This window comes from Symphodus melops, assembly GCF_947650265.1.
Source record: "Symphodus melops genome assembly, chromosome: 11".
Lineage (NCBI taxonomy): Eukaryota > Metazoa > Chordata > Actinopteri > Labriformes > Labridae > Symphodus > Symphodus melops.
In genome coordinates, this window is record NC_136701.1 from 4,193,050 (window position 1) to 4,208,749 (window position 15,700).

The 15,700-nt window shown below is 43.8% G+C and overlaps 1 protein-coding gene across 1 annotated transcript; it reads right to left on the reverse strand.

The window, feature by feature from the left end:
- Positions 1-1,515: 1,515 nt before the first annotated feature.
- On the reverse strand, positions 1,516-15,294 carry vkorc1l1 (vitamin K epoxide reductase complex, subunit 1-like 1). The gene is made up of 3 exons (XM_079355304.1): positions 14,991-15,294; positions 8,849-8,958; positions 1,516-6,737 (listed from the first exon to the last, which is right to left on the reverse strand). The coding sequence occupies exons 1-3, from the start codon at positions 15,179-15,181 to the stop codon at positions 6,511-6,513; spliced, it is 528 nt and encodes a 175-aa protein (XP_079211430.1). The 5' UTR covers positions 15,182-15,294; the 3' UTR covers positions 1,516-6,510.
- Between the last annotated feature and the right edge of the window lie 406 nt (positions 15,295-15,700).

The window sequence follows — 15,700 nt, forward strand, 5'->3', positions numbered from 1 at the left end:
CTATTCCAAACTTTATTTGTTGATTTGTTTCCACTCCTCTCGTACACGTAAGTCTTAGTGCTGGGTTCACTCAGGAACAGAGACTCTTACTTACACATACAGTAAATGTCCCATCAGTGAGATGTGTAGAAACTGAAATGATAAAGTGAACTTACACTCTGATCAGACATGAAGGAAACATGCTATGTTGAAGTGCTGTCCAGTATGTAACTTTAGATTCACGTGCTGAATAGTCTGATTTTTTTGGACCAGATAAAGTAAGTGGTTTTAAGGCTGCCACACACAGCCTTTTTGGACGCCCCTCAGTTTGCCAGATATGAGAGCAGTTATCAGGTCAAACCAACAGGTGTAGTGGCAGCGATGGAACTGGTTCAGATAGAAGTGATTGCACCATACCTAAAAGGCCTCTGCATGTTTCTAATAAGCTCCAACGTTACAGGGGTGTAAACAGAGATGACGTGAATCCAAAGGAACAAATTGCCCAACAGCGTGGATCTAGAGATGAGGAAACATCAGTAAGTGCAAACAAACCGCTTTGAGTCTAATTGGACTCACGGGTGCTGACAGGAAGTGACCAGAGGTAAAGCTCAACATTGACGGCTGTTAAGAGTTCTCATCAGTCTAGAAACCTTAAAATCGTTATCTTCATGAAGGTAGTGAATGTTCTGACGGAGCCGGGTCTTTCGCTTTTTTCTTAAAGGTGCAAAGGGACAGATCGAAGAGAGTATGGTAGATCGTTCCACCACTGGGGGCGACTGAGAAGAAGAGTCTAGATCAGGGGTGTCCAAAGTGCGGCCCGGGGGCCATTTGTGGCCCTTGACTTCAATCGAAGAATTACAAGATTTTGGTCCGAGGCCTCATAAGATGGCATATTTCTTTCTTTTTTTTTTTCTTTTTCATGTTAGCAAGGGAGACCTATAAAAGCCTGACTATTCTTTCCAAAAAATTAGAACACAACAGTTTCCCACTGCAATTAGTTATTGTGTATTTAGATTATTTTTTGAAGAGATCAAAATACAAAAAGTTCCTTCCAATATTTAAAAAACAAAACAAAACAAAAAAAAAACCCTGTGGCCCGTGAGCAATTCTAACGCGACAATTTTGGCCCGCAAGAAAAAAAGTTTGGACACCACTGGTCTAGATAGAGACTTTGGAAACTGTTGTGAAGGTTGTATTCGACGTCTTTCATTGGCAGAGCGTAGTGGGCGGGAGGGAGTGTAGAACTGGATGAGAGAGTTTAGGTAAAGTGGAGACATTTCTGTAGCTGTTTTGTTAGCGAGCAGCAAATTTTAAAATTTCCCTACGAGCAGTAACTGTGGAGGGAGATGACCAGCGGAGTGACGTGCTGTTTTGGGGAGGTTGAAGGCGACTCGTGCTGCTGCGTTTTGAATAGTCTGCAGCGGTTTGATAATGCATGCAGCAGAAGACCTGCCAGGAGGGAGTTGTAAAAGAAAATCTCAATTTGTCAGCTCAATTTGAAAATTACAATTTTCTGGAAGAAGTGGACGTGCCAGCTTGTTTCAGAGGGAATGTTTTAATGGTAGATCATTTCCACATGACAATGACACAATTTAAAAACGCTCTCATGTCGACCGTTTCCACAGTTTTCCCTTAAAGTAAGCTGGATTCAGCCAGATTCTGGTTTATTTTTTACACCTTCCTACCATTCAATGTAACACTTTTCCATGTAAGAAAATACAGCATTTTTAAAACATATTTGGCAATACAGAAGCAAACCTGGTGAGTTTTCCTCCACAAAGAAATTTAATAAACATTGAATGCTGACACATGGATTCCCGAGCCCTCCAACCCCTCAACTTTTTATAACCTAAAAAAAAAAAAAAAAAAACAGTAACCCAGAATGTTAACAGTCTATACAGATAAAGGGCATAATTAACGACGAGAGAGAAAGAACATTACAATCATGTAGTTTAGACAGAGTGTGTTCTGAGCTAACAAACGTGTCCTAGCTAACAAACCAAAGAGGAGAATTATAAAGTGGAGTCACAAAGGGGAAAGGGGAACAACCATTGATCTGACAGGGCAATTTGTGAATGGATCGTTGAGCCGATACTGGAAATCAATTCTTTGGACAATGACCAATTGATCTGATTACATGTTCAGGTCGTTACAGTTTCCATTCTTGGTTTTGCAAGGCTTAATACTGTTGCTCGTCTTTGGCTCGAGGCCTCGTGATCAAACAGAAGGCACTTTTGTTGGCATTGGTGATGCAGCTAACATGGCAGTTAAACCTCCGGGCCTACGTGAAGATTCATGAGAATGCAGGATTGATCGAGTTCACATTTCACATTTTGATCCTGTTTTTTTGTTTTTTCCTTAAACAGCCAAACGTTTAAAACTTTTGACCCCTTTTCTTGAAAGTAACCGCACAAACTTAGTGTAACAGGCATTCACATGAGTGGTATCATAAACACTTGTCAGTCTCACAGGACTGGCAGTCGTTGCCACAGTAACTAGCAGGTTATGTCAGCTTGATCTCTCCATGTGATGAAAATATTTTGACCAGTGCAAGTGAATCCATCCACAGGAGTCTCGTCTTGACTGTGAATGCAGAAGGCTTTTAAGGAGAAACACGAGCGTTTTTTAAACTCCTTCAGAGTTGAGATGAACAACAACATGATGTTAGCCTTATGTGGCAAAACTGTGAGACGGAAATATGACGGATAAAGGGTCAGGAAATTTAAATTATAAGATGGTGCACCATGAGCCTCGTCTCCACCATGTGGTCCGGTTCATTACCGTTTATTTAATGGTGTTTCCACATTCATATGGCCTGTGTTTTTGCAACCCTCATAAGGGTGCCAAGCGTACAAGGCTGGAGCTAGACACACTAAGCATACAACGGCTGAGTAATTGCAAGATCAGAGTTTACTGTACCAAACCATACTGAACCGCTTAGTGGAAAAGGGCGCTATTTAGTCTATAAAATGTATAAATATAACAGATGACAGGTCAGGAAATGATGAAAACATTGAAATCATCAGATGGAGTACAATGAGCCTCGTTTCCACCGAGTGGTTCATTTCAGTTCGGCACATTTATTGGCGTTTCTACCTTCCAAAGTTGGGAATGGTACCAAAATAACCCGTCTGTACTGTCCTACTTCAGTTGGGGTGCATAGTGTACTGATCTATACCCAAAGGGCAGAGCTAGACACACTGCAGTCCTTTGATTGGTTGAATAAATCCCCACTGCCTGTTTGACAGTTTTAATAAAGGACAAACACAAAACGTGACATGTTGAAATATTCTGATCTGACATCTAGCTTACATGTCTGGAATTGTTGTTCATTCACCCAAATGAACCAAACCGGACCACTCGGTGGAAAACCGCACTTTAAAGTCAGTAAAATGGTGCTGCTGGTATATTTAACCAGTTTACAACCGTACATGTCAACCAAACATAACTGCCAACCATTTTCCAAAGCAAAACAGTGTTTGAATGTTCTGCTGTTTATCACAGCCGACTTAGAAACAAAACAAATCTGTGTGGAGCCGAGTCCAGACACAGATGAACATGTAGTTGACAGGTATTGCCGCAGTTATTTATAGATTTTGGACCGGTTTTATAAGAGTGCAATGCAGAAGGGTCCTCTCTTTCAGGTTTAGTTATTCATCAGAATAAAGGCCTTCAAACCATAAATATAATAGAGTTAATCACGATTAATCACATTTGAAATTCCGTTATTCACATTAATAAATATAGTTAGGCTTTTATTTTGAATTCTTGTCCCGTCTTAAGCTGAGAGTGCTTTACTTCCTGTGTGCTTTTATTTTGTAATAAAGTAAGGCCCTTCTGGTGGATGTAAGGTTAGGACAGGAAGTTAAGCACAGAAACAGGAAATGGTTAGGAAAACCAAAGTGAGGTCAAACAGCTCAAAGGAATGGTAACAAAGGTCAATGTGTGATGTCATCAAGTGGACATGACTTTGGACTGGTCAGCTGAGCTGTCTGAAAGTTTGTTAAAGTGAAATGAGACATTCAAAGATGCAGCAGTGTCCTTTTAAATCACTGAGACTACAGGGACACACTGAGGATGAATATCTACAGTGAGCGTGAAGGGACAAAATAGCACAATTAATTGATTAATCTTGTTTAACTCGTTAACACCCTGGTCAGAATACAATTGGATTAGCATCAGGCTGCAGATTGGTGCGGCATGTATTAGTTTTACTGTCGTCACTCAAACCTAAACAGAAAAAAAATTGCACATCCAGGTCAGTGAGGATTAAGTGCCAACGTTCGAGAGTGAAAAAGTGCAGATTTCGCTGTGCTTTGGAAAATGGATCACATCAATGTAACAGGCAATGATTAAAAGAAGACAACAGAAACCTCTGTGACAACATCCTACAGGGGAACAAACAGCATAACCTTAGATTCCTGTTTTCATTCATAACAGATGAATTCATGTGGAGTAACAGGGAGTACTTGAGTGAAATGTCTTTCCTGAAAGTTGCCAACATTAACATTTAAACAAAATGAAAACATAAAGTCAGGGAGAAGATGACTGCTGTAAAATAAGACGGGGCATGGAGACTAGCCGTGATGGAGACTATTAACAAGCTGGTTAGACACCACAGATTAATCACATTATTACAGTTATTACTACGACTGCTCTACAACTTGGAGGTGTACGATTGTCTGATGTCCGACACGTTTAAAGCCAGGAGAAAGCAGTGTACCGTCCATCCAGCAAGATGCCTTAAACTGAGGATTCTGATGGAGGATAGAGAAGAAAAAAAAAACCCACAGATCTACTCTGTCGCTCAGTGCTGAGCTAAAGTGGAACAGATACCAAGACCGATCCGTTTACAAACCATGCTATGTTAGATAGAACTGCTCAGTGAACCGCTTCAGTGTCTGCAGCTCATCATCGTAAGAGAGCCAGCAGCGCCACCATCACCTCACTCCACCTCTACACGGCAGAACGTTTAAGTTTCCTCAAAGTGAGACATTCTCAAAAGTTTTGTTCACAAACCCCGCAAATGAACAGCAACTCAGCTTTACAAGATCACCGCCGCTGTTCAATTGACATCAAATGTATGCAGGCTGGACAGTGAACAGAAGACGCGATGAGCAGACGAAACAGCCAGAGAAGAGATGCTTCTGCCGCCACGCCGCTCTACCCCTCGAGCAGACGATCACAGTGTAGCAGCCTTTGCTACCTCGAAAGACTCATCAGGGAGGGAGAAAACACTTCACTGGTTTCTTCATTTACAAAAACGGTGACCATAAAACAACAAGCAAAAATCGGTGTTGACATGAGGTTAACCCCTCCGACCTGCCCCTACCGTAAAGAAAAAAGAAAGAAAGAAAAAAAGACGGGTTATTCACCTTAACACTCCTTTAGGCACATAAGTCTGTATGGATCCCACTCGAGTGGTGGTCAGGAATGATTTACACAAATACATAAGAAAAAAAAAAAGAGCGAGTGAGGGTGCCTTTATGCAAACTCGGTGGGAAGAACATATCGTTCTGACTCGTGTCGGTGGCTTCAGATGAAACGAGAACCACTCACAACAAAGAAATCCACACAGCTCTGAACCGCACGCCTGACCCGGTTTACAGGACGGGCCCGTCCGTCCGCAGCCTCGTCCAAACACCGCTGACCTCCATCACTTTCCACGCTGTTCCAAATTCAACTTGTGTTTCCTCCTCTTCTATCAGGTGTTTTTTTTTTTGTTGGTTTTTCCTTTGTGTCAACACTAAGTCACAATCTAGCCTGGAGTATTGCTCAGCAGCTATTTACAGAATTGCAAAACAAACAGTCGAACCGTTCTACGCACAACAGGTCATACCGTCCCATGTTTACTTTTTAGTGGTCTTCAAAATGAAACATCCGACAAAGTGTAAACATGAAAGAAACTATCCTGAAGAAACGTTCATCCTTGATGCGCCGTCGCCCGCCCAACCAAACTTTATGTGATGACCTAGTGAGTGTTTTTCCCCTTATTGGGCGCCGAGTTTTTAGTGTAGATCCGCTGTGCAGTAATAGGACCTCTCTAACATTTCAAGTAAACCCCTTCAAAGTCTTATTTCTCATCCGTTCTGCGATCCTTTTTTGTTCAGAACAGAGCCGTCCTCCATTGCCCTGTGTTGTAGATTCTGCTTCCGCTGCTCGTTTGGATGGGTTTCCCACACACACAAACACACACATACGCTCACACACAAACACAAACACACACACACGCTCACACACACACACGCGCTCGCACAGCCAGTCCCTTCCTTGAGTGAGTACAACGTTAAACAAGGAAAAAGAAATTAAAAGAAAATCGTTCACTTACAAATCCTTCCGTGTTTCGCAACATTGAGATGTCAGGCCCAACATTTAAGTTACATTTCTTAATTTTTTTTGAACACACAGCAGAATAAACATTGTTTTGGAAGCAAGGTCTCCAGGTGGCAAGTCAAATGTTCAGAGGTCACATTTCTTTTTTGTTGTTGTTGTTTGTTTGTTTATTGTATTTTTCTTGCCGCTCTCCACAGCTCAGTCCTGCTTGGCCATCAGCTGCTGTTTCCAGGCCTCGTTCAAGTAAACCAGTCGCTTGTAGTTGAGAATAAAGAGAATGAAGTTCAGCACATACGTGGTGATGCAGATGATGCACAAGTCCTTGAGGACAAAGTAGAGGATGTAGCCCAGGTAGAGCGAACCCACCACCGACAAGATGGAAGTCGTCATGAGAATGAGGGCGGCCATTGCGCTGACAGTCATTCCTACGGCGAGACACACAAACTGAAGCTTAGAGCAAAAATAAGACAAACAACCTGGAAACTCTGAAGACCTGACGAGGCTGCACACACACTTCTGCTTCCCGTGATGTCAGGCAGCATCAACTCGGAATAGATTAGTCATAATATTTTTCTGTCACATGAGCTGCAGTCATACTTCTAAAGCTGATTCTGCATACTGTACTAATATCTCCACAATTTCCACAAACTGCGTCAGAGCCACGGCTTAGCTCCGTCCGACAGTGCGTGCCGTGACCCGGTGAGTCAGCGTGAACGCTACAAGATCAGACGGAAATGGACAAAACGTTGCTCTGTGTTTCTCAGGATGAGTTGTTATTCGTTCGGTTGACAAAGTGATGAAAACATGTGATAGTGAGTCGGTTTGTTGCGTTTTATTTTGAAATTGACTGGACGTGCTGTGAGTTTGCTTGCCTGACTTCCTGTCCAGCTTGATGTGTGCTTTCAGCTTGGTCCTTCAAAAACAGGCTTAATCCTGAGCATAGACTCAAGTGGTGAAGTGCACAGTGCTGACAGAGTATGTGGAAATTGGAAGTTTAGGTATGAAGCAGATACCTAATAATAATAATAACTGACTATTTGTCCATGCAGACACCGACCATCACAGGGACATTTGTAGTAATAAAGCTGCAGATTTCCTTCGTTTGGAGCTCTCTATGTGGTCGTTGAAAAGGCTGTCAAACGTGATGAACCTATCGTTCCGGCTCTGCAACATGCTGGTTTTAAACTGTGGAGCTGGAGGTTATTCTGCTGTCTGGCTTTTATTAGCCCATGCAATCAGAGCACATTAACTCTCATCTGACAGTTAGGCTTTCCCTCTTTCTGCAACATAAATCTCATATGATCTTATGAAGCCGAAGAGACTTTTTCTTAGAGTTATGCCGCTCAGACAAACCACCCACCTGTCTCAGCTCCTTCTGCTCATGCTTGAGTCACAAAACCTGTTTCCACATGTGCACTCCTGAACATTTGAGGCCGGCCGCTTCAATCTACGCTAGGAGTGATTTCACACCTGCAAAAAACTGCTGAAAAGCTGCTGATTTTTGCAAGTTGAGCTGCAAACGGCTACATTTCTCGCTCAGAGTTTCTCCTCCAGCCTCCTCGTATTTATCCTGCTCAAAGTGAGCTGATGTGAGAACGCAGCAGGATATCATCAGGAGAATTCACTTCTTTACTTCACATCTAACCTCAGGAGACACCCCCCGCCATCTTGATATTTTCAGGTGTGCAGACGTGAAAACAGCTGTAGTGAGCGCTGTCAGCACGGCGTTAGTGAACACAGGCTCTACTGATGCAGCAGTGACACTTTCTGAATTGACTACTTTCACTTTATGACAGTCGTCCCGAGCTGTATGCTGGCACTATTTATAGAATAAAGCTGTGACAAAGCTTATACTGGACTTTCGCCCGCTCACAATTATTGGACTCCCAAATGCCATGAGCACAATGAAAGTCCTGAAACTGAGTGGCCTTGCTTTTAATATGGAAATCTTGAGCCGCTGTAGCCGTTTGGCCTAACTGGGCTGCTATTGTGTTAGTCAAATGAGTGGTTACTGCTTGCCTAAAAGGACCTCTTGTTCTGTGCCAGTGCCAGGTGGCCAAGCAAGCCTTCAGGCCACTGTGCAGGAAAACATGTCAAACCAGCATGACTGTCAGCAGCAGCATCGACGCACTGCAGGGAGGAGAATGTGGACGAGTAACCAGAGGGGGGAAAGAGCTTCAATATAAAACAAGTCACACTGAGGGAAACACTCTGTCCTCCTCCATATCCCTGCCGTGAGGACACAGCACTTTCTGATCCTTTCTGTTCTAACACTAACATGTAGATCTCTTCAGGCTCAGCAGGAAAATCCCCAGATTCCAATAAACTCAAATATTGATTTGACTTGTGCAGGGCGAGCTTTAAAAACAGCCCCCTCCCACAAATACAACATTAAACAAGGTGATTCTATTTAAACATGGCCTCGAGTATGATATCTTTGCCATGTGACTCAGCTGAAGTTATGTCACAATGCTGAGTCAGCACTAGTCTAGGATGGTTTGTTAGCTGAACTAAGAAATAACTCTGGACGGCTTACCCAGGAGAAGCTGAAAGGCATAAAAGACGATCCCGTAGACGCTGTTGGGCTGATTCAGTGCGCTGTCATTTCCAAAAATTGAGCCCAGGAGTCCAAATCCTCGACCCCACCTGAAAGCACAGAAACAGCAGCGTGAAGGAGGCGACCACTTGAGTTCATTAGAACAGCAATTTACCAGACCGAATGACAGCGGGGGACGACAACAAATAATGAATGAAGCCTTCAGACTTCTTGAAGGCGTTTAGTCCACTCTTCTCCCGAGTATCAGACACTGACGTTCAAGTGAGATGACGTCCTTTTTTTACCGTTAAATAAACCACCAGACGATTTTAGGCCATGATTTGCCACCTTCAACGACCGGAGAAGTGCGGTCCTTAAATGTGTCGTGTCACTACGATTATATACGAGCTCCTGATCGAGACAGAGCATCTTTCATCAGAAATCATAAAACATGTTTGACTCCACGTCGCAGGATACCTGCAGCCAATGAGAGAGAGCAGATTTGTAGCGTGACCAACCGTATGTTGCGTACTTTGACAACTGCGCTGCAAATCACACAAAGCTGCGCATAATCCGCCTTCTCAGCCAGGATTCGATCCGTTCAGTATTTCTCGTTTTTTGTATTTTGTTTGCGAAAGAAAAAAGCCAGCCGACGACAGCCATAGTTTTTTTCTAATTTACACATCACGCAAATAACTGTGAGATGTCATGTCTGTATATGAAAGAGCTGCCTGTATCCTGTCTCTATGACAACAGTCTGTTTACATCAGCCACTGCATGACTGACACCGCTACAATGAATTGCATTTTCCCTTGGGAAAAGGAAGCTCCTTCCTGATACCTTGAGCTGGGGCCAACACCTTAAAGGCCCTGACACAGCAAGCAGACGGCAAAGAACTAGTGAAGGCGTCAGCCCATGTTGCCTTGTTCTTGGCCAAAAAGTCACACTTGAAAACACAACTGTCCATGCCACCAGGCGGTGTTATGATACAAGAAGACCATTTTCACACCACTGTTGGTCACCACTCGCATCATAGGTATCCTACTAATCGAGAATAATGTCTGACTCAAAGTTGAAAATGGTGCTGGTGTTGTCAGCCCTTGGTCTTTTAGTGGAAAAAGAAAAGAGGTGGAGGTGACAAATGGGTGAAAGCACAGATACTACATGGCAGGCTCAAGAGTCTTTTCTGAACCTGTGTCTATAGCTGGATATAAATGAAACATCCGAACAGCCAATCAGAGGGATTCCCCTCACCAACTGCACCGACCCTGATTCAACACGTTGAATCGGCCGGAAAAAGGCCGACGGGGGCTGATGGGAGGCAAAGGAGCTGGAAACACCGCAAAAACTTGGACTATGATCGCTCACTGTTAGTTCAACTCGGACCAGCAACAATCAGAGATAACTTTTATTTTCTGCTGATCCACCGATCCATGAATTAATCTGGACCTTAGAGGTGGAGACACCAAATGTTGCAAACAAAGCTAATCTACACTGAACTCAATGGATTATCACACTGAGGATACAGAGGAGAGGGCGGCCTTTCTTTACTCACTTTAATGTGACTTGACTCGCTCTTTAAAGTCAGCTACTTTTTCCTAAAGACAGATTTCTCCTAAAGTATTGCAGCTCAATCGTCCCTTCTGGGCCTCCGTACATGTGAGCTGCTGACTGTGTCTGCAGACACTCTGTCCTCTGAATGGATTTTACTGTTCTGCTTTCTTTTGGTTGACTTGGGATTTTTCTGGGCGGAGCTGGTGCGTTTCCATTAGCCAATGACTGCGCAGCTGGTGAGTGGATACAGTTCAGGGATTGGACGTGATTCAAAGCGGTGAATATGACTGATGTGGACGTTGCAGCAAAGAAGAGAATATAAGCAAACAAAGCTTGTTCTAAAACGAGGGTTAACCTTGTGTTGGCCTTCACCCATAGACGTGGAGTTGTTCTGCTTCCTGTTGGACAGGCAGGTGACAAACACCGGCGGCTAGCTTGTGCTAGCTTGTGCTTTAGCTAGCCGTACACACTACATCCTGTGTAGGCCTTAGCTTCTGGGGGCCATGACCCCGGGGGACGGGCCACGTTTGACACCATCTCTACTGACTCCACCTTTAAGTGCTGTGTGAAGAGCAGGGGGGGGGGGGGGGGGGGGAGAATGTCTGCTGGTCAAATATTGTGTCGCCGCCAGCTGTTATGACCCTTGTGTTTCTCACCACTATCTGCAAACTGAGCACTCTGAGGAACGTTGAGCTGTCACTGTTGAGTGTAACTAGCAGAACATTACAGATGACTTTCTCAGCTTTGTCCCTCTGCTGAAACGACGAGCAGTAACTTATTTCTGAACAGACTTTACAGTGGCTTGCACTAATACACCAAAGCAACGTCCTTGTATGTGGAAATGAATTTGGCAATAAAAACCCAATTCTGACTCTCACGGTGGGTCTTGAAGAGGACGCTTCTCCTGTGTCTGCTGCCATGATAACATCCTTTCGTAGAGGAACAAAAAGCTCTGTTCTTACATCTTTAAAGTCCCCATCGTTCTCTAAAGCATGGATTGAAATAAGTTCATTGATTTATCGACAGCTCCCACATAAAGTCCAACCGCCATCAGCCTCAGGTAAAACCAGGTAAAGTTTCTGTCCTGCTACAGAAGCCGTTTTTTTCACACATGCACCCCTGATTTAGCTTTTGGCTAATTCCAGCACATTTACACGGATGCTATGTGTTGATTAATGTGCACTGTCCTAATGAAGTGAAAATATGTAGAAATATTCAGGAGGACTGCATCGGAAATCCTCCTGATCTGGTTCACAATCTGAACTAAGAGTGGAGAAGAACATACTGGAGATCAGGAAACAGAATGCAGTAGGTTCATTAAAGCACAGAGATCATAGAAATGGCGTGCAGACAGTCTATGGTCGTGCAGCGATCACAGGGAATAAACGTCATCACCACCTCCTCCCACTCGCTCGAGGTGAATTCTCCTGTTTATATCCTGCTGCGTTCTCGCATCAGCTCACTCTGAGTTTCTGCAGAATAAGTACGAGGAGGAGAAACTCCAGGTGAAGTCTGACAGAAATATTAAGCTGTGTGTGTTCACACATGACGCTCAGCACGAAAATATCAGGAAGTGTGAAAGCTCTATATAAGTAAAGATCAGTCTCCCTGATCAGAAGTCCCTCAGAAGACAAACCTGTCCAACACATTCAGTGAAAAAACAACAAATCATAACTGCTGAGTCTCTCATTCATCTTTGCTTGACATGGAAAATTAATTCTGTATTTATTCTTAAGGTTTTTATGGATAATCTTTCAGCTCATTGCAGCAGAATAGTAATAAGAGGCTTGTTCAGTAAGTCTTTCATTTCTTCACCGTCACCACAACCACATGACCGATCAGCCTGGAGGAATCGTTACAAGAACCAAAGGGACCGCAGCCCAGTTAGAAAAAGTCGAGATATCAAATATCTGGGAAAAGTGATTTGAAGGATGAAGCATGACACAAGTGTCTTATGTCTTGTGTTCAAGTCGTGTTCAGATATCTAAGTTCATTGAACTTTCTCTGATTTTATAATAAAGTGTGGATGTCAACACTGGAGACAGACCTTCAAGTTTCCACAACAGCAGCTCTCTAACCTTCATTTTCAAGGCTTCATCTTTCGACAGACACACGACAGGAAAGAACAAAAATGTCTTCAATCAAATAAAGTGCTTTACATTATTGTCAGTTAGAGAGCTAGAAACCAGACTAAGAAAGTATTTTTTTGCAAAGGAGAGTAACTAATCTATCAGAAAATGCAAAGAAAATGCCTCAGAAATAAAGTATGTTGGAAAAGTACGAAAACAACTGTAAACATACAACAATGTAAACATTACGTTTGTGCATCCCGACAGCGTGAGGGAGTTTAAAGTCGTTTATAACTAAAAACAACAAATAACCAAACATTTGGTGCATAGATCTTCTTGTTGCCATGGTTTCAAAACAAAACTTCTCGCATCATGAGAACAACCCAACTGACGATATTCAGCATGTGGAGCTCGAAGTCATGACAGAGGTGTGACTGTGTGCTCTCATCTCAGAAACATTTCCTTATCGTGTGTTCACACAGGTTGCATTCCAGATGAGCAGTGGATGTTTGTTCTGGACCTACAAAGACTCTTTTTCAGTGAGATGTAATGGGCGGGTTAACCTTGAAATTCTTGCGTTACCAAAGTAAAGCTGGTGCAGCACTTTTACAGGTTCAGGTCAAACAAAAAGGAAGTCGTCTGCACAATAAATCGCAATTTATTAATTAATAAACATATTGCAAATGTCTGAATTTATCACAATAAATACAAAAAAACTATTAAATGCAAACAAACGCTGCTTCTTCTAAGTGATCCTCCCCCTGTACCGTCTTCAGAGTTAGTCACAGAGGAGCTACAGAGAAGAGATGAGACCAGCGGAGCCAATAGGGGAGCACAGCTCTGAGTGTGTGTGTGTGCATGTTGGGCTGTGTGTGTATGTAGAGCTCCTGCTGTGCTGCGCTTCCACAACCCCAAAACACAATGTGAATTCAAAGAGGGGGACACATATATTACGCTGTCTTGGAATCAGTCTGAATGTACAAAGACATGATGACCGCTTTGGAGCAGTCTGAGGGGCGTGCGCACTGTGCTTGGTAGCTCCTTACCGCCATGAAGCACAGTTGCCCCCCCCCCGCTGGCCTGCACTCATTCTGCTCCAGGACTAACCAGGCCTGAGCACCTCTTCATGTCCACGTTTGCACATCAGTGAAAAACACAGTACATGACATTGACTTCACTGACTTTGTGTGTCTTATTGTGAGTCATGTATAGATACAGACAGAACACTTTCCTGTCTGTGCTCATGCATGAACTTACGAACCGAAGCACACATCTTTCATCCGTGCCAGGGCCGAGGAAGTGTAACGTGCTTCGTTATAGACGGGAGCACTCACACAAATCAAACCAACAGCACCTTGGGGTGGCAAAATGTGCTTTTGCACGGTACGGATTGCCTTGTGTGAGTTCACCCTGAAAAAAGCGTGCCCACAAACTTCATGCCACCCCAGACAAAAAAAAAGCCGAGACATACCCCTAGTACTGAAGCTAGACTGGTTAACCACCACTGCTCTATGGTACAGCTAATGGGGAGCCTAACCACAGACTGTAATCATTCATATTTAATGTCACCCGTCTGTTCATGCAGGGGGTGCTGGAGTCCCATCGATGGCTGTCTCCATGCTGTAAATGCTGTCTCAGCCTAACATTCAGTCAACCTAACGACAGGCTGGCCTAGCACAGCACATAACTATGGATAACTAGTTTATCTTTCATACACACTTTCACATTTTTGAACACCGGAGGTTGGCACTTGGTTACCCTGGAACTTTATGCCACCCCTGCATGTCGGCGCCCCAGGTGGGCCACCCCAGTCATATTAAAAAAATCTGGACACGCCCCTGGTCCTGAGGCAAGACCAGTTAAGAACCAATGCTCCAGAGTCAATGGGGATCATAACAAATAAATACTGGCACCTTCCCTCTCTGCATGGCGGGATGGTGCTGACTCTTAAAGGTGGCCTAAAATAGTCCAGTCCTCCACACTGACCTCTGGAACAGCTGTGTCCACTGTCCCTTCGGGTTGCCCGGCTTTTAACCCCCTTGGACTGGACTATAGCTGCCCGGGTGACATGACAGCAAGTTAACAATTAACCCCAAGAAATCCTCACCAATAAGCCAGTTTGATTACAAATAAAAACACTTAATTTTGAATGAATGGCTTCACCATGCTAACAGGCTATTAGCTGTGGCAGATGTGCAGCAGCTAAACGCACAGAAAGCTTACTGCAGGATCATTGAGCAGGGACAAACATCTTCTCATCGGCTCATGGTTTCTCTCTGTTGATAGCTAACAGGCTAACGGTTGGCTACGCTAGCATCCCGGAGCTAAACCGCTAATGTTTTGCTAACAAGCTAAAAGTTAAGTTGTTTCTCACAGATGAGTTAACCAACACCTGGCTCACAGAAAGGCGGGATTTACTCTCTGCAGGTAGCTTTAGCGGCAGGGGGCAGCCGGTCAACGTGAGCTGCTCCCTTCCCAAACAGTCACAATGGCAGGCAGCTCCATTGAGCGCTCCTTACCTTGAGCTGAACACTTTTGAACAGCTGATGGAGCTGCTGACGTCGCACGCGGCCTTGTAACCTGGATCCCGGGCCTTTTCCCGCTCCACGTGGAAGGCATACAGAGACAGCAGTATGCCCAGCACACAGACGACGAGCCGGGCTACTCTCTCCCACCGAGGGGTGGACACTCTCAGGACGGGCGCCGCCATCACTCTCTGGCCTAGCTGGAGACACGCATTCAAACGCAGCGAGCTCGCCTGTGAGACACACGACCGCGACGTGGACTAGCGTCATGACGTCACAGAGCTTCAGGAAGGGCGGAAGGGTGTTTCTCCGTGAACCCAGAGCCATACGACCAGAAACATAAAGTATTTGTTTCATTATTTTTTATGGAATTAAAAAACAAAACAGTCTCCTCTTTATCTTTGAATGTGTTTTATAATTCTACCATTGGTCTCTTAATAATTCCATTATAAATGTCTGCAATATTTTCCCTTTATTGTTTTGAACATTGCTTTTTATTACATAAATGACTCATTTCATATACACAGCCTTTCAACACATGTGTCCCACATATATTAGATGTGAATGCAGGTCCTTTACCTGCTTTTGTAAAGTGTCTCGAGATAACTTTTATGAATTGACGCTATACAAATAAAAATTGATTGATTGAATGCTGCAAATATCATTTCATCATATATCACTCCATGCGTGATGGATCGTTGGAG